General features: G+C 40.0%; 2 protein-coding genes across 3 annotated transcripts in view; both read left to right on the top strand.

Moving 5' to 3' along the window:
- The first annotated feature begins 384 nt into the window (after window positions 1–384).
- asxl2 (ASXL transcriptional regulator 2) lies at window positions 385–23,022 on the top strand. Of its 2 annotated transcripts, XM_017476694.3 has the most exons (12): window positions 385–565; window positions 10,611–10,693; window positions 11,494–11,602; window positions 11,968–12,109; window positions 15,513–15,631; window positions 15,978–16,098; window positions 16,429–16,569; window positions 16,665–16,825; window positions 16,964–17,060; window positions 17,163–17,268; window positions 17,383–18,010; window positions 18,106–23,022. In XM_017476694.3, the coding sequence occupies exons 1-12, from the start codon at window positions 509–511 to the stop codon at window positions 19,891–19,893; spliced, it is 3,552 nt and encodes a 1,183-aa protein (XP_017332183.1). In that variant the 5' UTR covers window positions 385–508; the 3' UTR covers window positions 19,894–23,022. The 2 variants fall into 2 exon arrangements, with proteins under 2 accessions (XP_017332183.1, XP_017332184.1); XM_017476695.3 differs by lacking the exons at window positions 385–565; window positions 10,611–10,693; window positions 11,494–11,602; window positions 11,968–12,109 and adding an exon at window positions 12,153–14,913.
- Window positions 23,023–24,198: 1,176 nt separating this feature from the next.
- dtnbb (dystrobrevin, beta b) overlaps window positions 24,199–25,221 on the top strand; it is a 36,591-nt gene continuing 35,568 nt past the window's right edge. Inside the window, exons 1-2 of the mRNA XM_053682551.1 lie at window positions 24,199–24,333; window positions 24,430–24,616. The gene's annotated coding sequence lies outside the window, so the exon portion shown is untranslated. The remainder of the gene's footprint in view (window positions 24,334–24,429; window positions 24,617–25,221) is intronic.

Below are 25,221 nucleotides of genomic sequence, written 5' to 3'. Positions count from 1 at the left end.
GTAAAGCGGTCAGTTACGAGGGTGATAAAATTATACACAATTTTGCGTTAAGGCTCATGTTCTGAAATTAAACTTGATCTAAAACACCAAAGAAAATTAGATTATCCTAGGACACCCCTATCATTGGGAATAGCTCTTAGGAAAAGCATTTACACCACCTTTAGCTTTTAAAAATAAAAACTCATTCATATAGTAAGACTTAAGTGATACAGATATCAAATCTAACACCATGTAGTAAAAAAAAGGGGTAAATCGCGTTAACTCACATTAAGAAAAAACCCAAAAACATTTTATCAGTCAAAACCTAGTGCATTGTGCTTAAGCACCTTCACTGGACGTGCATTGTACAGTAAGGTGACGTCACGCCCAGGGTCACATGACCTGCTACTTACAGTAAGGATCCAATATGGCAGAAATGGTAGGACTCGCACCATAACTGAAGCAACATTTCCATCTTAACAGTAACAGACTCTCACATTAGGTCGATTTCCGGGAGCCGACCGCAAACATGAGGGAAAGACAAAAGAAGAAAAAGGGGAGGACATGGGCAGAGGCGGCAAAAACGGTAAATCTATGTCATATTGAGTGTTTGTTTTGCTTGTTTTCGCTCTGCGCTCACAGTTCCATAAGGGTTATTCTTTCCCACCCGTTTTCCATACAAATCCCGCCTCCTGTGCAATGATTGGGTCGTTCTATTCCGAGGCTTGTGTTGGGATTGGCTCGCAGTTCATACGGCGCGGCAGTTTGCCCAATGGTAATCGTTGGACAGACCGAGCAAGTCAATCCTAGTTGAGAAGGCAGGATTTGTTAGAATACGTGTGGGGAAAATAATGCCTTGTACAACTGTGTTTATGAGTTCATGACCTGCTGGTGCAGGCGGAGTGTCGAGTGCTCGAGCAAGGGCCTGATTGTGGATGAAAACACAGACAGAACATAATATTGATCTGTTGTACACCCATTATTCACACGAATCTGTTCTTTCAGTTCGTAAACTTTTCATACAGTGATTGTTTTCATGTTACCACCGGAGTCGTAGCAACGCGCATGACGTCTGTGTCGCTAGCTAGCTATGCTAGGCTAAGCTAGTTAGATGCAGACACCTTATATTACCAATTCGACTAGCTAGTTCAAATATAGTACTTTAATTGACCGTTTGGTTGCAATGTTTTTCATTTTCAGTGAGCGTTTATACAACTGCTGAATCATGTCAGCTACTTCAGGACGTATTTGAATGGCTTATTTTGAATAAGCGTGTACACGGTTAGCCAGCTAACTAGCACCATGTCATGCTGTAGTATGTAAGTGGAGGTTGTGGTGATTTACAAGTGAATTTAATTGCAGCTGTAAAATGCGAATTTGTTTTAAAATTAAAAGTAGGACTTTTTTTTTTTATTGTTTAGGGAAATTAACCTGTTAAAAACTTGTTAAAAGCACTAATGAAAGTTGTCCAAAGTGAACCAAGTGTCAGACTCAATTTCTGCCCCGAATGTAATGACGTGTTTTATCTCAAATAGGTCGAAAACTGACAAGTACAGTTATTTAAATATGAAACAAAACAAAACAGAGTAACACATTAATTTAATGTATCTTATAAGGGCCTCTGTCCTATACGATAGCATGGGTTGTCAGTGTGGCCAGCTCTTTTCAGGGGAAAGTAGCTACAATTCACCAGAAGACGTCATGGATTAATTTGCATATTCGTTGAGTCGTTATGATCAATTGCACACCAAAACATATCACAAGAAGAAGGTAGATTTTGTGAGGATGTACTAGTATTATTTCTATCACAAACTCAAACAAAGAGAATCAGTAGTAGTAAGTAGTTGGGAAGAAGACATGAAAGAAACCACCATGGGAGGAATAACTCACTTTAATTACTTGTAAATATTGTCAACAATAGAGTTTAAGAACAAAAAAGACTTGTGTGGGTGGGACAAATAATGGTGATCAGTGATTGATTGTTGAGAAACAATGGCGATTGGTCGTTGGGGAAAAATGGAGCTCAGTGATGGGTCATTGGGAATCATTGGAGATCAGTGATTGATTGTTGGGAACAGAGGCAACTCAGTCACAGGCATATGCTGCATTTGACTGAAGGTTGTATGGCGTATTTATTTTTTTTAACCTCTGACATATATGTATATCTTCCTCCTCAAAACAGTGAACTGTATAATCAGTGTTACAGATTTAACAAAGTAATATGTCTGTATGTTGATTGATCTAAAGCAATATACTGTATAATTCATCTACAGGTAAGAAGTGCCATTTACTCTGATGCTGTAGGTAGCTCTGTTGATCTGACCTTACTTGCTAAACTCGGAGGAACTTAGACTTGAAAAGACCACTCCATTCCCTTAGAGTAGGAATTCCCAGTTTTCTTAGTGTTTTCCTGGTTCGAGGTCAGGAATTATGAGTTAAGACCTCTAGTCAAATGCCACAATACTGGAGGTGAGACAGCTGGACGGACTAAAGGTCTAAATGCTGCTACATTGGTCTCTTTCGGTAGAGATGAAGTGAGGGGTAATTCCCAGTGGTGCCAGTCAGTGGGCAGTCATTGTGGGTAGAAAAACATTAATCAAAGTAAAAAATAGACCAGGGATGCACAGTGGCTTAGCGGTTAACAGTAGCTGCGTTTACATGGACAACAATAATCCACTCTTAATCCGATTAAGACCATACTTTGATTAAGATACTACCATGTAAACAGCAATTTTTACTTACCTTAATCTAATTAAGGTCATAATTGAAGTAAGCAATAATCGAATTAAGACAGGTGGAGTACTCCTGTTTTAGTCGCATTATGGACGCGTATTACAGACATGTAAACAGCTTAATCACATTATAAACGTCGTGTGGGAGTTTTCACCGCATTTTGCGACAGGACACGATCACACACGGCAGTTTTACGTTTTACGGCGAACAAGAGAGTTCGGCTGCGTCCCAAATCGCATACGTTCCTACTATAGGCCTGCAGTGGGGAAAAATACATGTATCTCGGCTACTATATAGACGGTAGTTACGCGATTTGGGACCTACCCACGGCTTCAAGCAGTTGTCTATTTGCATGTATAGCATGACAAATAATTAACTGCATTTAAAGCGTTCGTAAAAAAATTTAATAAAAACACCCAAAATTGTAAACGGTACCATAACGTAGACGAACTGTATGTTGATACGTGAAATTCTGGAGGGACGTTGGACGGCGTGGCGCGGAGACGTAATGACGCGGGCTGTTAATCTAATTATGTTCTAAAACATGTAAAATGGGACCATGACAGGAGTATTCTAAAAGCGACTCATGTAAACACCTTAATCACATTATTATCTTACTCAGATTAAGGTCAATAATTAGATTAATGCTGTCCATGTAAACGTAGTCACTGTTGCCTCACTCCTCCGGGGTTGGGGGTTTGAATTCCGCCTCCACCCTGTGTTCGTGGAGTGAAATATTCTCCCCATGCTTTGGGGGTTTCCTCTGGGTACTCCAGTTTCCTCCCCTAGTCCAAAAACTGATGTTGTAGGCTGATGGGTATCCATCAATCCCTGTGTAGGATAAGCAGTATGGAAAATGGATGGATGGGAAAAAATAGACCAATGTATTCAAAAACTTTGTAATTTCATTACAAAATAAATCATGCATGCCTTTGAAGATCGTATGTCAATTATAAAGATTAATGTTCAAGTCATTTGGGGTAGTATGTGGGTGTGAAATAAAAGAGGAAAGCCTACTTTTAATAGGTGTCGTAAATGGTAAATGCTAAATAAACTCCACCTTTTAGATGATTTCAGCCATTTTGTTGACCTTAGATGGCCTGATTAATTAGATCTCTCCACAAAAAGCCTTATAAACATTTATGGCCATAACATATACTGAAATGTTCTTATATCTCCTTGTTTTAAAGAGAATTTTCTAGCAGATTAATTTTTTTTTAAGAGTGTACACTGGTATTCTTCACCATTCTGTGTAGACCTACAACCTAAGCAGAGCTCGATTAAGATACAGCTTATTGTGTTTTCAGAAGGCAGTATCTTTTCACATTGTCTGAGACAAAGGAAATGAATCATGCTTGGCTGAAGTCATGGTATTACTAATCTCACCACCCCACTGTTACAGCTGGCGAGAAAAACACCGGCACCGCTCCATTGCCTGACCTCATAATGAAAGCAAAGCTGCAGTTCAGAGATGCTTGCATTAATCAAACTACAGAGAAACACAGGCATTGATCGTACACTCTCAGACATTGATCGTACACTGTACACAGCAGAGAAAGCGATCTGTTTGAGTTTGCATTTTCATAGCAACACCCTGTAATCCTATATCTGATTCATTGTATGTTCTAAATCATCTCAAAACACTCATGATACTTTAGGAGTAATGACCTGTTTAGTAGCTTAAAGCAAAATAAAATGAAGGACAAGAACTTGCTAGTCCATAACATAGTGACTTTATTGTTAAACCAGGGGTGGACAAACCATAAATACATTAGGTAGCCTTCAAGGTAAGTCCCATGTTGTGCTTGCCTGTTGGCCCACATACCCAGGTTTTTTTTTTTTAAATTCAAAAGCATGACAAGCTCTTTATGTGCGTTAATACTTGAGATGCACCGATGTATCGGCGGAAAATCTGTATCAGCCGATAAAGGCAATTTTTCACACTAGCGGCCATTGGCTGATAGTTAAAAACATCCGATAATCATGGCCGATTATATCCTGTCAGTCAAAAGAGGGTGGGAAAACCCGTTGATTTCATGTGTGTACAGAAATTGTCTCTTGTGTGGAATGATGACAAAACTGCAGTTTGTAATCCCTGTAAGCTCTGCTCTGCTAAAATTTACCCCGGACGCTGCAGTAGTGAAGCGGGAGTTTTTTGCCGAGCTGCTCGTGCTGAATTAAAGCACCAGTCTACTGTTGAATGATTTAAATGAAGATGAGTTGACAAAAAAGGCATATATTACACAGAACAATATATTTGTAGAGTAGTATAATTCATATCCAGTTAATGTTAATATATTAAAAAGTTGATACTATATATTACCAGTTTGGTGTCAGTGATGAAGTAGAAATGCTTTTGTTTGTGGTGAGTGAATGTGAGACTAACAGGAGGATTTTTAGAATTCAGTCAATGTTAATATGAATGAATAACATTCAATGAGTTAAGAAATCTTACTTTAATCTTCAGAATTTAGTTCATGTGTTAATGTTCATTAGAGTAATATGTTTTCTGTTTATGAGACCAGTTACTCTGAAACAACTTGTGAAATGGAGAGAATAAAGCTTTTATTTGCATTTTTTTCAGAATTGTGGAATTAATTATTATTCATTTAAGAGAAGGTGTTAAAGGCAGAACTATCGGTATCGGTTATCGTTATCGGCCGACATCACTCTGAATAATCAGTTATCAGTATCGGCTGAGAAATTTAGTATCAGTGCATCTGTAGTTAATACAGACTGTGGAAAATAAGCGAATACTTGAGTCCATAGGAGGGGGCATTTTTATTGAGCCATATTGGGCTTGTGCAATTTTGTGACCCCCCCAATCCCCCCCGCTCGCAATATTCCACAATTTAATCAACCAGAAAGAGAGGCAGATGAGCTTTTCCCCCAATTTCAGGTTTCAGGAGAGTATGAGACGACATAACTGATGTTAAATACAATATATTTTAACCATGCTAGACAAGCTGGCTCCAGTGTGTTTGTCGGCAGGCCTTATTCTGTGTTTGTGTCGCGCCAGCACATAAAGGTACATCTTTAATTACATATGATCGCCAATTTCTTCTTAACATTCGTACCTTGGCTGTGGATTACTGCCGTGAGGGTTACGATGAACGAGAACGTGGATCATCTAATCCTCCATTCCTAGCTCGGCTTCCATCGGATATTTGTCGATATCCAGACTGTTCTTTGCACAGAAGGAGAAGGGCGAGAAGACGCGGTAAGCGTGGCGGCACCATGGTGCGATTAAGGAGAGCTCTTCGCAATCATGTTGCGCCATTGGACTCTATCTCTGCTACCTCTCTTGCCTACATCTCTAACGATGGATTATTCTTCTATTTTAATAGACCTTCGTGCCTCGTACCCGTCTGGCCACACCGTCTGGCTATGGCATGCATATTTCTACCTGATCGAGCTTTTTTCAGATCAAGCTCCCAGGCTGGGGTAAACTTTGGCAACCTCAGAGTTCTAGATCGTGCTCCTTCGCAGAGGATGAGTTGCGGCTCGGCAACATCATTGACTCAATCTACAGAACCAACCACTGTAAAGATGGCCTTGTTGAATGTAAGATCGGTTTCAAATAAGACTTTTTTAAACTAATGACTGCTTATCATCTCACAATGTGGACTTTATGCTTATAACTGAGACTTGGCTAAATTGTGGAGAACTTGGCTATCTCTCTGAAGTGACAACTGATGACTAGTTTTGTCAGTTGTACGAGGACAGCTGGTGGTGGTGGTGATGGTGGGGTAGCTGCAATTTTTAAGAGCAGTTTTAAGTGTCGTTTATTATCAGCGGATAATTTCAGCAGCTTTGAGGTTCAACTGATTAAGATAAGTACAGAGAATGCCGTTCTGTGTGCCTTGATTTTATCGACCACCCATTATAATTTTTTTTTTATGAGTTTTTTTTAATCCTCTCTGGTACCTTCTTATGAAAAACGTTTGATTCGTGGTGATTTTAGTATACATGTGTATTGTCCCTGTCATCGTTTGGCTAACGGGTTTCTGCAAATTATTGACTCTTTTTTTTTTTATCTCACTTTGTCTATCACAGATTCTACCCGTAAACAAGGCCATACTCTTGATTTGGTCATTTCATAAGGTGTCTCTGTCAGTAATATTGAGAATGAGATTGAAGAATTCTGTTGATCAGATCATAAGGCAATATTGTTTAATACTGTGCTGAATACTTCAATGGTAAATGTCTATTAATTCTGCTACATCTAAACAGTTCGAAGATGCTTTCTTTAGGGGTGCTTTCGCTATTGTGTATCAGTGCTGTCTGTTGAAGAGCAACTTTCTTATTTGAACACTTTGTGTGGCAATGTTTTGGACTCTGTTGCTCCATTTAAAATTAAGAAACCCAAGCTACAAACGCAAGCTTGGCTTAACAAGGATACTCATGCCTCTAGACAGGAATGGAGGAACGCTGAAGGAAAGTGGAAGAAAGATAAGCTCCAGGTATCCTATGAAATCATGAGAGACTGCGTGGTGAACTACCAGCGCTCTGTTAAAGCTGCTAGGGAAAACAATTTTTCTAACTTGATAGCAAAGCAAACACAGCCCAAACTCTATTTATTACAATATATAATGTACTTAATCCCACTATGCTGTCTTTTCCTGATGCTACACCTACAATCTGTGATAACTTTTTTGACGTTTTTTGTAGGTAAAATCAATACTATTTGATCTTGTATCCCCAAATTTGATGAGTTCATCTATTATTGACACATGTTCAGCTTGTTTAACTGAGTTTGAGCCTATTTCGCCCTCTTTTCTTATCAATGTTTTCCATAAAATGAAGCTTTCCTCGTGCTCCTTGGATGTGGTGCCTTCTCATCTCCTTATAGAAGTGCTCAGTGTCGTTGAACCTTTTGTTTAAACAATAATAAATAGTAGCCTATCCCAAGGCACTGTTCCATCAATTCTGAAACATGCCGTGGTGAATCCACTTCGAAAAAAGATCAGTTTAGATCCTTTTATTTTTAGATAACTATCGTCCCATCTCAAAACTACCATTTTTATCCAAAGTATTGGGAAAAGGTTGTCGTTCATCAGTTGTCTGTATTTTTAAGTGTAAATAACTTATTAGATGAGTTTCAGGTTTTAGACAACATCATAGTACAGAGTCAGCTTTGCTGAAGGTGTTGAATGATCTTTTGTTAGCTATGGATTCAGGTAACTGTGCAATTCTTGTCCTTCTGGACCTCATTGTGGCTTTTGACACCATTGATCATGCTATCTTGCTTGAACTGTTGAGTAAGTGCGTAGGAATTCAGGGTACCGCATTGAATTGGTTTAATTCTTTTCTCTCTGCTAGAACATTTTCAGTGGAGGTTGGGAATTTTGCTTCCTCTACAGTACCATTAACTTTTGGTGTACCTCAGGGATCAATTTTGGGCCCGCTTTTGCTAGGTTTGATTTTTCAGAAGCACATTTCTTATCATTTTTTATGCGGATGATACCCAGGTTTACCTCCCTTTGAAACACGGGGACAATTTTGACATCTCTATTGAACTGTCTTGCGGAGGTAAGATGTTGGCTGTAAGCCAGTTTTCTTACATTGAATGAATCTAAAGCTGAAATTGTAGTTTTTCGACCTCCAGCTTCTATTAAACAGATAAATAACTATCTGCGTCCTTTATTTGTGAATTCTCATGCTCATGCAAAAAATTTGGGAGTGATTTTTGATAACGGCCTGAAATTCGATAAACAAATCAATTCAATTCAATGGTGAAGAGTCTCTTTTATCATCTCAGATCCATTGTGAAATTGAAAGCGTTTTTTATCAAGAAAGGATTTGGAGACAGTGATTCATGCTTTTATTTCCTCTAGGCTGGATTACTGTAATTCACTTTACCTTGGTGTGGCTCAGTCCTCTTTATCCCGCCTTCAACTGGAATAAAATGCTGCTGCCAGGCTTCTTACTGGAACTAGAAAGAGGGAACCTATATTCTGGCTTCACTTCACTGGTTGCCAGTCGAATACCATGTTACCTTTAAGGTTCTATTGTGTGTATAAGGGGTTAAATGGCCAGGCTCCACAATACATTACAGCTCTTCTTCCCCAATAGAAATGTTCTTTGTCCTTAAGGTCTTCAAACAGGTTGATGCTGACTGTGCCAAGGTCTCGTTTGAAGTTAAAAAGGTGATCGTGCCTTTTGTGTTACTGCTCCACGTCTGTGGAATGATTTGCCAGTACACATTAGGTTGTTGTCCGATGTTGATAGTTTTAAAACCTCACTGAAAACATATCTTTTTGTGTCTGGCATTGGGACCAATACAATCTTATTCATTTCTGTGTTTTTCTTGTCAGTTTATGTATTTTATTGTATTTTATTCTCGTCGATCTATGTATTTCATTGTCTAATTTTGTTAGATTGTACAGCACTCTGGTCAGCAGTGGGTGTTTTAAATGAGCTTTAGAAATAAAAGTGCCTTGCATTGCCTTTATACTTGTGTAATATTACCCAATTGGGGGGGGGGGGGGGGGGGGGGGTCAGTCAGTCAGTCAGTCAGTTAAGAAACACCTGCGCAAATCATTCCAGATTTAGATGTCTATTACCCCCTGTTGTATTGGGGAGAAGAAACTCGTTGGTATATTTTTGAGTAATTACTCATACTAGTGTACTCCACTTGGCAGATCTGGTAATACAATATAGCCAGAGTAAACCTCAGTGGATATCATGGAACTATAATATCATGTACAATATCATTCTTTGCATACAATCTTTCTCATCACCATGTAAAAACATTATTTGAGTAGGGTTAGCATTAACATTTTCACTTAATGAAGTGTTTAAATGTCAGGTGACTGCCTATTATATAACAGTATTTTTTTTTGTGTTGTGCTATACTGCTCAGTTTCCTCACTCCGCCCACATCCTTTACTCTGGAAATGTTGTCTAGCATCTGTTCAAGGTAATTAATATGTCCAGTAAAAATAGTTCCCTTGGTTTGCGTGCATAGTGGTGGGATTGGGAAAAGAGTAGCGTTCCCCATTGCACCAAGTTGCTTTGTGCCACCGAGACCTATCGAATAAAAAAAGTTTTATTTTGCAAAAGTCAATAGGGAGTAGAGTTTTTTTTTTCCTTTCTCTGGTTGTCAGATGAGTAAAGTAGTTTAAGAAAAAATTCTGCTGACTGTTATTGCAACAAAGAGTGGTGAGGATTCATGTGCAAGAGGATGCAAACAATGTCCACTAACCAAAAATCAGAAACACTGGGCAGTTTGGGGGTCATACACAATATAAGCTCTGTGATACACAGTCAAAAAAGGCAAATTCACAGTCATAGTCAATGAACACAACAAGAGTTGGTACAAAGAAAACCAGAACAAGGGTATATCCAAGGAGGGAAAAACTGAAAAGCAAGCCAGGTCATATACAGAGCTCAATCAGATAAACACCACCAGCTCAGAACTTACTAAATGACAAGCAAATGGTAAGACTTCACAGTTGGTGTAAAGTTTGTGTGCTTTATATATGGTATGGGCAGGAACTGAGCATGAAGTGTTTAAAATTCTGGGAAGGGTGCCCTCTTGTGGCGTGGCAGAGAACTGTCCCTGATAGATATCCGTCCATCCATCCATCCATCCATCCATCTTCTACCGCTTAGTCCTTTTCAGGGTCACGGGGAACCTGGAGCCCATCCCAGGGAGCCTCGGGCACAAGGCAGGGTACACCATGGACAGGGTGCCAGTCCCCTAATAGATATATCAGTTATATTAATAGTCTGCTGTACAAATGCGAATGAAAAACTGTAAGCCTGGATATGTAATCTGCTTGTTACCGGTACCAGGGGTAATGATTTGTCCAACCTTGCTGATATCTTTGATATTGTAATTGTATTATATTTGGGTTGCATTGTATTGATTGATCCACCCCCCCCTCCCCCAGGTGCTTGAGAAGTACCCAAACACACCGATGAGTCATAAAGAGATCCTGCAGGTGATTCAGCGAGAACGTCTCAAGGAGATAAGGTGAGGTTATCGTCTCACAGTCTCATATTAGTTTTATTCCATTCACATTTTGTGTAGGCCAGATACATTTAGTGTGCGCGCACACACACACACACACACACACACACGCACACACTTCTAATTAATACATTTCTTTTTTGTTGCAATGATCCTTTTCTCTTCCAGAAGGTAAGATTATATGAGAGTTGATCCCTCTTTTTTTTCTTACACTAACTCCCATATAGCAGGCGTGTGCATGCTATTAACATTCCCTAATTGACACAGCATGCAAAGGGTCTTAAAAACCCACTAAAGGCAGACTCACTGGCTGTAGCTCTCACATTAGTGCTTTTTCACAACAGCGATTAGAGGCAGAGTCACGATTATTCTGTTCTTGTGTTATGCTTGTTGGGGTTTTTTTTTTCACTCCTGTCCTTCAGTCCCAGTTTGTACCACTCAGCCTTGAGCTTTTGTGGCAAGACTTCTCAACAAATCAATATGGTTTGAAGAGAACATTATAACCTTCACAGTTGCCATTATGGTACAAAAGTCATGATTAACTATTTAGGTTGTCTGGTGAGGTTTTCATTCAATGCCTAGACAACGGTACAGTTATAAGGAAAATTATGTTTTGAAGCATGTTAGGTCTTGAAAATTATGACGCATGTTAGGTCTGAAAAATACTGCTTTCTTTTTTTGCTGTTTGTGTGTGCTTTATTAAACCAAAGCTGTATTCTGTATCTACAGATTAATTTTACTTTCTGTAGTACAATATACGTGCACATACACTGTGTTACACTGTGCTGTCTTATTGTATGCAGTGGGACTTCTCCCCTCGCCTGCCTCAACGCCATGCTCCACACAAACTCCCGGGGTGAGGAGGGGATTTTCTACAAAGTCCCTGGTCGAATGGGAGTCTATACACTGAAGGTGACTGTGCATGATACTGAAAAACTAAGGGCAGTTTTAAGAAGAAAATGATAAAGGTTCCAAACAGGAAGATGTGTTACAGCATAACATGCTTAACCAGATCTTTCATAACCACTGTTGCAATGTTCATCGCTCGTTGTACGTGTGACTGTACCATCACACCACCCTATCAATTAGCTGGTGACAAAGCACGACTCAGACTGAAAACACAACCATTGTTGATGATTGTCAGTAATGAGTGTTTACGCAGAATAGACCCAGTCTGTAATCGTGATTAATCTAAAGAGAAGCACACTGACTCATTAAGATAAACCAGACTCTGACTTCTATGCATTTGTATGCCTGTACACACTCTGTTTGAACAGAAAGACATTGCGGATGTGGTGAAGGAGCTATCAGAGGAGGCTTCCGAAGACAGCAGTGATAATTTTTCTGACACGCGGAACACAGAAAACAACAGCAGTGGCAGCAGCAAAGAGGGCAGTAGAGGAAGGTGGAAGAGAAGAGGTACATCATTGTCTTATCTTGCTAACGATTCCTACTTATTGTGTCTGCAGTCATGATCGTGCAGATTACAGTTCATGCAAATAATTACCAATGCTAGACATGTTGCTCTGGCTGAAGAAAAGGTCTAATACAAGACCAAGGACAATATATGGGTATTAGTTTTGGAGGACATTCTGTGTCGGAAAAGCAATACAGGAAAATAATATACAGTCCCCTCTGAAAGTAATGGAACAGCAAGGCCCGTTTTTTTTACTATACTCTGAAGACTTTTGGGTTTGAGACCAAAAGATGAATATGAGATGATGGATTAGAATTTCAGCTTTCATTTCCTGATATTTAGATGCAGATGTGTTAAACAGCTCAGAACATGACACCTTTGGAAGCAGACCACGGATTTTTAGGTGAGCAAAAGTATAGGAACAGACCGTCTTAAAGTAAATGAAAATAAATAACACTTAATATTTGGTTGCAATGTAACTAGTAACTGCATCAAGCTGGCAAACCAGTGACATCACCAAACTGTTGCATTCTTCTTTTATGATGCTTTTCCAGGCTTGTACTGCAGCCTTTTTTTAGTTGTTGTATGTTTTGGGGGGGTTTCTCCCTTCACTTTCCTCTTCCAGAGGTGACATACATGCTCAGTTGTGTTAAGGTCTGGTAATTGACTTGGCCAGTATAAAATCTTCCCCGAAGAAGTCCTTTGTTGTGTTAGAAGTGTGTTCAGGCTCATTGTCTTGTAGCATGATGAAGTTCCTCCTAATTAGATTGGATGCATTTCTCAGTAAATTAACAGACAGAATTTTTCTGTAAACTTCTGAATTCATTCTGCCGCTACCATCAGGAGTTCCATCATCAATAAATATTAGTGAGGCCGTTCTAGGAGAAGCCATGCAGGCCCAAGCCATAACACTATCTCCACTGGGTTTGAGAGATGAGTTTCTATGTTTTGGATCATGTGTAGATCTATTCTTTCTCCAGATTCTTTCCCCACATACCACATTGTTGTACTGGCTATGCCCAATGCTTGTGCAATGCCTCTGATTGATTTTCCCCTTCTTTTCTAAGCTTCAAAATGGCTTGCTTTTCTCTCGTAGACAGCTTTCTGGTCTCCATGTTGGTTTATCCTTTTTAACAACAAATGCAGTCTATAGAGATGAAACCCAGGACTGAAATCAAGAGTAGACATTCAGCACTATTAATTGTTTGAACAATCAGCCTAACAGGGCACACCTGGGCAACAGCAAACACCTGTCAGTCACATGTTCCAGTATTTTTGATCATTTGAAAAATGGGTGGATTCAAACAAAAAGTGCCATGTTCTATGTTATTTAACACATCTCGATGTAAATATCAGGAAATGAATGCTGAATTCTGATCTATCGTGTCATATTCGTCTTTTGATCTCAAGCCCAAATGTCTTCAGTGTATAGAAAAAACCCAAAAGAATTAGCCTTGCTGTTCCAGTACTTTTGGGGAGGACTGTATACCAACTATAAATGGCTCTTTTATATGGATGGCAAATGCTAGAAAGCTTTCAGGCCCTTCTCTCCCTCTCCGATTACAGCCACGCCCCTGAGTACAGTTTAAGATTGCAATTGGACAGCGATTGCATTTCACACTGGTACTTGTGCAATGGACTGATGTCTCCCACACCACCCCGTGCTTACTCCACTGGCTTCCTGTCGCTGCCCACATCTGATTTTAAAACACTTTTGACCTTCAAAGTCTAAAAGGTCCAGCTCCCACGTACATTAAAGCACTTAACATACCCCTCCACGCCTCTAGCTCTGCTTGACTGGACCCATTATCTCTCAGGGTTCAAGGAAAACATGTGTCATGTCTCTTCTTTGTCCTGACACCCAGGTGGTGGCATGAATGTCCCCTGGCTGTCCAAACAGCCGGTTCACTGGCTGTCTTCAAACGAAGATGAAGGACTTACTGCTTCACTACAACACTTGAATTAGCACGTTGTTTATATATTATTTTTTTTAAAAACTCCCCTTCTGTTATTTTGTTTTTTTCATACTCTTACTAACGTCCTCTACAGGAACTAGCATGAACTAGCATGTGTTTTTGATAGGGACTAGCACTTCTGTAAGTCTTCTAAATGCCATAAATGTATATGTAAATGAAGTGCGGTGCAACGGGGAATTCTGTTCACTTCTGTTGCAAAGTCAGCATTTAATTCTTAAAAATGTAATCCCCAGCTGATTGTTTTTCACTGAAGAGATTAAACAATGTAAGAGCAATGCAACAAAGGTTTTATGTTACCAGTACCATCTGTGTATTGCATTTTGTGTTTTTCCTGGTCTGGTGCTGAATCTTCTCCATAATTACCGTGTGTATAGAGCTGATATGCACTTCTCAGGTGCAGCTTCTGATTCTGACGCGATGGAGTTTTATATACTGTATAAGTCTGTCACAAATATGTCAGTTGGGCATATTCTGACAATATGTACACAAACTGTCTTGTGAAACAACATTTCTTTTTTTGTATTGTTACCTCACTGCAGCTGCTTAATCTTAATTTTTTTAGTGATTAGTACTTTGCAGTTTGTAATATATGTAGAAATATTTAAGCAGAGTTTTTTTTTCTTCTTTATGTTCCCATTAGTCAGATAGATCACCTCAGCCTTTAAACAGGAAATGTTTTTTGCAAAAAGAGACCACTTCCTCATCTTCATATACTTGAGAACTATAGAGAGCTATTGAGCTAACATTTAGCTCAGTATATCCTGCGAAGGTTTATACATTTTACTGAACAATGCATTCTATCAAAGTTGGCGACAACTGCACGAAATACAGTAAGTGGAATAGCTGTGTGTGTGTGTGTGTGTGTGTGTGTGTGTGTGTGCTTTTGTAGCATATAGTTGGAAACTTTTGATAAGGCAAGTACTGCAAAGAACAGGAAATAATCATCCGAACAGAAGTATAGCAATCTTGTCAGATAGTTTTTGAAAGTTATTTTCACGAGTGATCTCGATATTGGCCTTCGGTTTTCCTGTGCCATATTTTTAATATCTGGCTTTACGGTACCGTGGCATTTTAAGTGTTTATAAAAAAGTACTTGATGCTTCTTAATCAGCATTATATTTTCTGGCTCTTTTTCAAAACCCAAAGGAAGATGTTGGAATTAATTGTACATTAGCTTTTTTTTTCTGTCTCTGGAAGGGTGCAAAATACTGATAAGAGCACAATGCACAGCTTGAAAAATTGAAATTATAGCTCAGCACTTTTACAAGATAATTATCTGTTACAAATTAGGTATTGTACATTTGAGTGGAAGCGACCTTAATTAACGCTGAGAGAGGGAGAGAGAAAGAAAAGTATGGGTGTGGGTATGTTTGTGTGTACGCCTGCCGACTTGCAGAAGTTGAAAGCAATGTTCTTGTTATTTCTTTAGGGCCAGCAAATCTGCAGTCACAGCCATCTTCCCCACAGTCTCGCTGCTCTTCTCCTTCAGTCTCCAGCAGCAAGCTCATCTCTTCATCCCAGAAGCACAGCAAAAAAGCACTTAAACAGGTGCATATCACAACTCCTTCTATCTTTCTGTATACAGAGGTTTAGTTGTTGTATTGTATTGTATTATATTATATTATATTATATTATATTATATTATATTATATTATATTATATATGTGTATGCAGTGTTTATTGTATTGGTGTACTATGCATATCAAATGCGTTGAAGAATTAACAAAGTGTATGTAGAGCTATCACTTCATCATCTTAATTTAAGAATGATGTAATACAAAAAAGTTGTTGATTTTAGCTATATGAATTCAGAACCTTGAATCACTGGATGAGATGTATCTAGCAACATAACATTGTCAATAAAAAAAAAAAAAACTTCCTCCTGCATATTAAGGCTCTGAAACAGCAGCAGCAGAGGAATCAGCGCCGTCAATGTGGGATCCCCACAGCCTCCAGCCCACGACTTCTACTTAAAACTGTTAAAAACATAGCCGATTCAGCGTCCTCCAAAACTGGTAGGCTCTCTAATGCATCGTATTTATTTTGTAATGAAATATAATCAGCTTAGAAGATTAAATTTACACAAATATATATATATATATATATATATATATATATATATATATATATATATATATATATATATATATATATATATATATATATACACACACACACACACATATATACATATACATACATATATATTTCAAATCCATATTCATTAATCATTTATAATATGATGTGTTAGTCAACTTTGTTGTATTACTATTACTACTAATAATTGAATTGAATTTAATATTCAGTTAAAATGTCTAGTAACTCTATTCTTCTGCCTGATGTAGGCTGGGAACTAAAACAGTCAGAGCGTTGCCCTGCCAGTCCCCAGAACTCCACCTCTAGCTCCTCCTCCTCTGTCAAAGCAGACACGTGCCACACCGTCGGTTCAAGGAAGATGTCTCAGCGTTCCAGTCGGCTCAACGCCCGTAAGTGTTGTCACTTTTTTTTTAACAATTTTTTTTGTCCTTTTAATTATCTGCAATTGTTGACAAACTAAGCCGACACTTCTCATCCTTCTTAGGCCAGTTGAGACGAACCAAGTGTGAGATTGACGTGGAGACGCCTGATTCCATCCTGGTCAACACTAACCTACGGGCCTTAATCAACAAACACACATTTTCCATGTTGCCCCCAGATTGTCAGCAGAAACTTCTGAAGCTACTGCCAGAGATTGATCAGCAGGTATGTGATCAGAGAGGAGAATTACACCATTGCTGGGCTTGATGTTGGAAATAAAGGATTGATAAATGGTCATTAAATTTCATAAAATGGAGTATTATGCTTATTGCAATGACAGATTAGTATCATCCTGTATTCTAGTCGTGCATGGATGGACTCCTGAGAGTAACTAGCTCTGCTTTGAGCAACGAGTTTTTCACATCTGCAGCACAGTCTTGGAAGGAGAGGCTAGCCGAAGGCATGTTTCTTTCCTAGTATTTATACGTTATAAAGACCTTTATTAAAATATGACTTTATTACAATGCATAGTGTAATACTTTATGTGGTGTTTTTCCTGCAGGTGAGTTCACCCCAGAGTTAAGACTAAGGATGCGGCAAGAGATTGAGAAAGAGAAGAAGGTGGAGCATTGGAAAGAGCACTTCTTTGAAAGTTTCTACGGAGAGCAGTAAGTGTAGCTGTTATAGTATATCTGTATAGTATATCTGTTATAAAAGCAGATCAAAGTGCATGTAGGAGTGAGGAGAGTGTAAATTTTATTTCAAGCCCATTTTTATTCCAGGTCTGGATTAAGCCTTGAGGAATCCAGAGAGCTGACAGAGACTGAAAGCATTTCTACACCAGCTAAAGACTCACCCCGGCCTGGAAAAACCGAGTCTAGCACAAACATAGCACAGAAGCCAAACCACACTGTTGAGGTCACCCACAAGGAGCTGAGATCCAGAGAGGTGAAAACATCAGTGTCTGTAAGCCATCCAGAACCAGAGTCCTTCCATGCCGATGCAGTCACAGAAAGTCATTCAGCTTCTGATGAGGCGTCTTCAAACGCTAAGAGCGCATCTACGACACAGACTGAGGAATCTACACCTACTGCAGAGAAAGTGGTGGAACCATTAACGTTGAGTGTAGATGAAGAGGGACAAGAGAGCAAGACTAATAGCCCAACATCAGCTCAAGAAGCTAGTTCTAAAGGAAAGGATACCATAGTGAGTGAGTCTATAAAGGTTGAGGGGGTTGGGTCACAAGCGTCTGAAGTTACCACTGAGTCACTGAAGCGGAAACTCTCCAGTGAACAAGAAGTAGCAGAGAAGAAACCTCGGGTTGAAGAAGGGTCACCCTCACTTCCAACAGAAGGCTCACCCCCAGCAACAACTCGAGTAACTGCGCAACAGAGAGTGCCACCTCTTAAAGTAGGCTTTACTTTTATTTCTTCTGAACATTTCTGTTTTATTGCATTTGAATGTAGTTTCTTTGGGATGCTGAAGCCGTTTCGAAATGTTTCTAGATCCCTGTGTCACGAATCGTGTCTGCGCCTGGAGCTCCAGGCCAAGTGTCTCCAAGGACTCCTCATCCTTTGACACCACCCAGTATCCGCCCAGGATGCACCGGGGCACGTACTTTAGCTGACATCAAAGCTAAAGCAAAACTAGCTCGGGAACAGCATGCTGCGGCAGCTGCTGCAGCAGGTACAACACGTAGAGGATCCACTTCAGGACCTAGCTCATCTGGATGTACTTCCACACCCTCCCCAGTCCAGTCCTTGTCAGAAGAGTTTTCACCAGCAAGCAGTAGAAGCCAATCTGTATCTCCAGTAAAGATTATCTCCGTGTCTCCTGTCCCTGAGGGCACAGGAGTTCTCTCACAAACATCTCCTTCCTCAGGTGCTGCTGGGCAGATGGACCCTAGTTTTGTTCAAAGCTCTAGCGCAAACCAATTTTTTTCAAAAGAAAACAAGTCCTTTCTGGGTTCTGGTGGAATGCATTTATCACCTTCAAATATGCTGGCATACAGCCAGAAACCACAAGAGACACCATTGCCAGGGATCTCAGTGATCAAATCCAGCTCCTCAATTCCTGCCAATAATCCTCTTGTCGCTCAGCTCCTTCAAGGTAAAGAAGTTCCCTTGGAGAAGATTCTTCCCAAACCACCTTCCAAGATAAATGTGCAGCCTGCCACTGTTGTAGCACAAGATAAAGGGAACCTGGCTGTTAGGACATCAGGGACGGGGAAGGAGAAACCTGTAGATGCAGAGGACGTGAGCAGATCTAGACTGCTGCATAATTCATGCAAACCTGGGACCAGTGTGGACAAGCTGGACAAGAACACACAGGAGCAGATTCTTCATGTTCTAAGGCACAGAAGTCAGCAGAGCCGACTCTCTCAGCCATCCCAGAGCGGGCCCTGTCTGCTCGGCTATCCAGAGAGCTCTAACGACCAACCAAGGTTCCAACTAGGCCTCATTAGACGTAAGAGGGTGTCTAAACCCGCCATGACCGGACACTATCTCCTAAATATCTCCACATATGGCAGAGGGTCTGAGAGCAGCAAAAGGCCTCATCTGGTTAACCTAAAGAGAGAAAATGTGGAAGGAGAAGGGAAAGAAGGGGTAGAACTTAAAGAAGGGCGTCAGTCTTCTTTAAAAGGGCATTCTAACCCTCTTGGGATTAAAGTTGAGCAGCAAGGATTTCACATCACAAGACCAGACGATGCACCAGGATACCAACACTGTCCTCAAATAAAGGAAGAGTCTCAGTCACTGAGTTGTTCGTCCAATAAAGAAGAAGGTGGCACATCTACAAGAACCAAAGAAATATCTCCACGGTTGCACCTTGACACCAGTAAACAGGGTATCTCAGGGCCGCATCTTTCGGATGACTGTAAGCCACAGGTAACGTCCTTCCAGTCGCAGAGGTCACAGGATGGACAAGAAACCATGACGGGTACTTTTTTTGGTGGAACTATCAGCATGTCCATGCCTCACTCAATAAATCATAGCATCACTGACTCGGGTGCCTCTCCTACCGTTACATGCAGTAACGAGAACACCAGTGAGGGGATGATGTCATTTTCCGTGACTGTCACTGCCATACCTGCCGGTCACCTTCTCGATCAGGGTAAAGGTGAGACCTCACCTGAGCAGGCATTCATAGAAGCTTCTGGAATGGAGGATGTCCAGTCGAAATGCTACTGTCGGCTAAAGGCCATGATCATGTGCAAGGGATGTGGGGCCTTCTGTCATGATGACTGCATCGGGCCCTCCAAACTGTGTGTGTCCTGCTTGGTGGTACGATAATGGTGATGAGGACAAAAGGTGACCTTAAAGATAAATTAAACCTTCAAGTAAGTGCGAAGTTGTTCACATGAATGGTGAACGTCTCACTGTGTCAATGTGTCCATAGGAGTTTGGCTTTTATGCTGTTGATCTCTGGTTTTCCAGACATTTAGCATGTACATGTATACAATTTGTGCAATGTTAGAGTAAAACTTCCTCTCAGTTCATTTACTGAAAACTGAGCACCTTGTTCCAGATGCAAGACTTCTCGAATAGTGGCAATATATAAACGCTGGTCATGTTCTGTAATATATATATATATATATATATATATATATATATATATATATATATATATATATATATATATATATGCACACAATATAATATAATACACTCATGTATACGCATATATTTTAATTTTAGAAAGGAAAGTAACAGTATACTACTATTTTTGTAAATCTTGTAAATATCATGACCATCCCTTTTTTTTTTTCTTGCTTCTTTTTAAATCCGTTATTTTTTTAATACTGTGCAGCTTCTTGGATCACTAAAAACAATATTATTATGTAACTTATTCAGCAAAGCAATTTTTGTTGAATATTTTAAGCCTTAGTAACTCAAGCAAAGATCCAGACAGCTAAAATACCAATTACTTTTGAGAATTACTGTGAAACAAAAAAAAGAAGATTATTTTAATGACTTATGCCTTATGTCTAGGCTCAAAGTGGTACTCTTAGATGTGAGTAGCATCAGTGGTAGATATAAACATAAACAGATTATTTATGGAGCAGAAGGGAGTAAATACCACACCCTAGCACTAATCTTCAATCACTTTTTTGGTATATCATGGAATATAAGGACTGGATTATTTTGATAAATGAAAGTGGCAATAATTTGTACATTTGTTATATTTATTAATAGAATCATCTAAATTTAAGAGAGAATCAAAATCCCTTATAACTGTCTTCTTTTTAGGGTTGCACTTTTATTATATATATATATATATATATATATATATATATATATAATTTTTTTTTCAAAAAGGTAACTTGAATGAACTGAACTGCTCGCTTGTGTAGTATGTTGTGAGTAAGTTGATTATTATGGAAGCTAAAGCACTTCTCGATATAATAATCTAATGTTCCCTCTCAGGAGCAAACCCAGGTTTTTTTTCATTTCACTATTTGTCTAAACACTCACAATGTTGTTTACCCGTGAGGAGTGTGAACTGACAATGAAGTTCCAAGACTGTAGATAAACTTTTAAAAGAAATCACAGTTGTAATTGTGAAATTCAATGTTGATTAATACAAATCCAATGTGTGAGAGAAATGAACTGTTTTTATCATGTAAATATATGCTTTTCTGAGATTTTATCCACTTTTTATGACCTTTTATCTATGACATTTCTGAAGACAAATCACACTACACCGCAAAAAGCGACGTCTTAGCAACTGACAATATCTTGAATATAGTCAAATGTATCTATTTCCTATTATTATAAGATCACAGTGAACCAAATATAAGATTATTAAACCTATTTCAAGCTAATTTTTACTCGTTTCAAGCTTTCTTATTCTATTGGCAGATCATTTTGTTTCTTTCTAGAAATATATGCTTAAATTTTCTCCCAGTAGAACAAGACTATTTCAGGTTATATTTCTTATAATAAGAGATGCTAGATAAAATGTGACTATATTCAAAATATTTCCACTTGCCAACATGTCATTTTTTTGCAGTGTATAATACTGGACTGTCCTTATTATTCAGATAAACAGGCACCTTCTGATATGTTTTTGTAGTATATAATATACTTAATATGTACATAAATCTGTGCATGTTATCCACGGGTTATCAGTCATGTTTGTGAAATCTTTGCCTCGTCCTTCAGACATTTTGAAAAGATTTTTTGTTGGTAATATACCAAAGTCAATTTGTGGGAATGATATAATCAGATAATAAGCAAATTTTGTTTGTAATGTCTGTTTAGTTTTGAAAAGTAATATATTTTAATTAATATATTTTAATATAAAAAAAAGATTATTTACAATCAATTTTAGATAACATTTAAACAAACAGGGTATTTAATATGTCTTCTTTATATTTCCTGTCCCATTTTGTAATGCCTCGATCCAGGTTGTACATAACACTTTATACAAATTTGGTTTGTACCAGAATTCCCATGAATCTATTTTAGGTGATTTAGTCTTACCTGGAATGCACATTTTATGTACTACTCAAGTGAGTTTTTCTCTGAATGAAAATAACTTTGTGTGGCATTAGCTGGCGTCATTACAGTTTACTTTCGAAGTCAGAATCATAACTGAAGATGTTACCCTCTCTTATTCTTCCTATATTTACATATATACGTATGTGTGAGCTCCACTGTGTTGTGTTTGCTTGTGGTGTATACATAGAACTAGTTGTATGAAGTGTCTTTGGGTGTGAAGGTCTTTTTCAGGTGACTTTGATGGTTGTTGTGCGAGTTGGTAATTGTATATGATCTGGTTGTACTGATATATGCAGTATGGAATATAGTGTGTATTTACACACACAAACAAACAGAGACATAAAATAACTGTGCTAATTCTTTTCCGTTCCATTGATTTGTATTTTTTTATTCGGTGTTGGGAAATAATAAAACATTTTTAATTGAACACAATTTCATCCAAGGTAAATTTTTAGATGCCTATATTGGTAGATTGTGATACTTTTGGTATACAGTGAATGAGCAATATGGATTTCTTTTTTCTGGATCAGTACTAATGAAAATGATTGTATTTACTTTAGCCAAAACAAAACATCTCTCTGTATCTGATTTAGACACACCTCTGTACATTAACCTGATGGCAAAAAATGTCAATAATGGTCATAAAATCACATATTAGACGTAATAACATGGCATCTTCATCTTAGGAACGTATTCTTTACACAATCTGTGACGTCAAATGCAATCTTTTCTCATAACTGTGGCAATCGCAAAACCCAGTGGAGTGTGCCTCCTTTTAATGTGTTGGTTTTTGTTTTAATATTCTACAGTTCTATGTAAAATATAAGTGAATGTAATAAACATAACTGTAATCATCACTTGTAAGTAAAAGTGTGTTTTATCTAAATAATAACAATAAAATGCATCAATTGAGCAAAATTGGTGTACGTGTTTATTTCTGTCACCACACAGTGAAGAATTGACCATTTTCATATTTTTGCAGCTATGTAGAATCACGAGGACTATTAAAGACAGATATAGTTTGTATGGAATAAAACACAAGATGACATGATGTTTTAAGGGAGTAATTCATGATGGGGTGGTGTGATGCAACCTGATGTAAAGTTGGGGGCTGTTGCAGCCCAAAGTGGATTATTTCCTATGGCAACACATCCCAGTGTGTGTTTTATTCCAGTTATACCACAGTGATTTCAATGATATTAATGAACAAGAAGTCATGCTTTTTAACCGTTTATAGTTGTGGATGGGATTGGCCAGGATTCCCGATGGGCCCGGCTATCGAATCTGGCAGGCCGCCGCAACGCACGAATAAGACCCGGGCCCGGCAGGCCTACCAGGACGACGGAGACGCCGCCACGGAAGGTAAGACCCCCTACACGCTAATCCTCTGTCTTCTGTCTTTCACCAGGTGAACCGGGAGGGGAAGTTCGGACGGGAGCAGAAGGAAGACGACCGCCTTAAGCACTGCTGGGCCCAGGTGCGAGTGATAGAGGGAGTCGACCAGAGCCCTAACCTGAGACACCCTACCTCTTACTTCCTCATCCGGGGTGGGCTCCTCTATCAACGGCCCTGCCGCCGCGGGGAGCAGGTGGACCTCCTGGTGGTACCCAAATCGAAGACCCAAACCTCCGACGGAGAAGAACACCCGGTCCTCTATATCAGCCGGAAGTTGTTCCCCGCTGAGAGGAAATACGCAGCCGTGGAGCGAGAGGCCCTGGCAATAAAGTGGGCCATCGAGGAGCTGTGGTACTACCTGGCTGGCCGGCACTTCGTCCTAGTAACGGACCATGCCCCCTTACAGTGGATGGCCAAGGCCAAAGACACGAACGCCAGGGTAACCTGCTGGTTCCTCGCCTTACAGGACTTCTCATTCCGGGTCCAACACCGGGCAGGGGACCAACATGGGAATGCAGATGGGCTCTCGCGGCGAGACACGCTCTGGGCCCGCCACCCAGCGGCAGTAGGCTCGGAGCTGGGGTGGGTGGGGGGGTGGGGGGAGATGGGTACTGTCGCAACGGACCGACAGCCGGCGCGCAGGATAAGAAAGTCGCTCCTTCCTCGACTGCCGCGCAGCTGGAAGGACCGTCATGGTGGGGCGGAACCGCTGACACAACACCGGCCGGCGATTGGGGAGTCAGTCGGGAGAATTCCACCACTCAGGCGACGGGGGAAGTGTATAAGAGGACGCTCTTCCGCCCGTGCAGGGAAGGGTACTAACTCGCAGACCACGTGCGCGTCCTTTTGCTGCCTAAAGGTATTCCGACCTCAGATATGGCAACATAATTTCTCTAATCTCTCTCTCTCTTTCTCGTTCTCTTCCCGAAGGTTTGGGTGCGGACGAAGACGCCAGCTGGTGAGCTTACACACGACGGTGGATGACGGCACGGGAAAATCCCACACACTCCTAGGGAATCCCGACACGCCCTTGAGAGCGTCGCAACGCCAGCCACACCCCCCCACAAAACCTCCCACACCTCACCCACACACACCTCCTCACTTCAGACAGCACCACGTAAGAGAAAATAAAAGATTAATCACTGTATCACTGCAACCAGTTTCCTGCATATCTGTGCTCCGCCCCCCCGGGCTATTTCCCTTACAGACACGTTGCTCATTTTAATGCTTTACAGTTAGATATGACGTTGTGGAATGTCCGAAAGACAAGTTGGTTCCTGTTATCACCTACATTACAGCAGTGATAAACAGCCATTCAATCACAAACACCTCTCTCTCTCTCTCTCACACACACACACACCCACACACACTCACAGACTGTCATTTTACTGAGAAAAAAAAGAAAGTGTAACCAAGACTGAGCGCTTACATTTGAGAGTCTTTCCATAAACAAGAACGTCTCCTAACGACAACAAAAAAAAAACGTCTCGTGGTTAGCACGTTCTCCTCACACCTCCAGGGTTGGGGGTTTGATTCCTGCCGGTAGCCTGTGTGTGCAGAGTTTGCATGTTCTCCCCGTGTTGCGGGGGCTTCCTCCGGGTACTCCTGTTTCCTCCCCCAGTCCAAAGACATGCATGGTAGGTTGATTGGCGTATCCAAAGTGTCCATAGTGTATGAATGGGTGTGTGAACGTGTGTGTGAGTGTGCGCTGTGATGGACTGG

This window comes from Ictalurus punctatus, chromosome 9 (genome assembly GCF_001660625.3).
Source record: "Ictalurus punctatus breed USDA103 chromosome 9, Coco_2.0, whole genome shotgun sequence".
Classification (NCBI taxonomy): Eukaryota; Metazoa; Chordata; class Actinopteri; order Siluriformes; family Ictaluridae; genus Ictalurus; species Ictalurus punctatus.
Note: the sequence above shows the minus strand (reverse complement) of the source record. Positions and strands in the feature narration are given on the sequence as shown.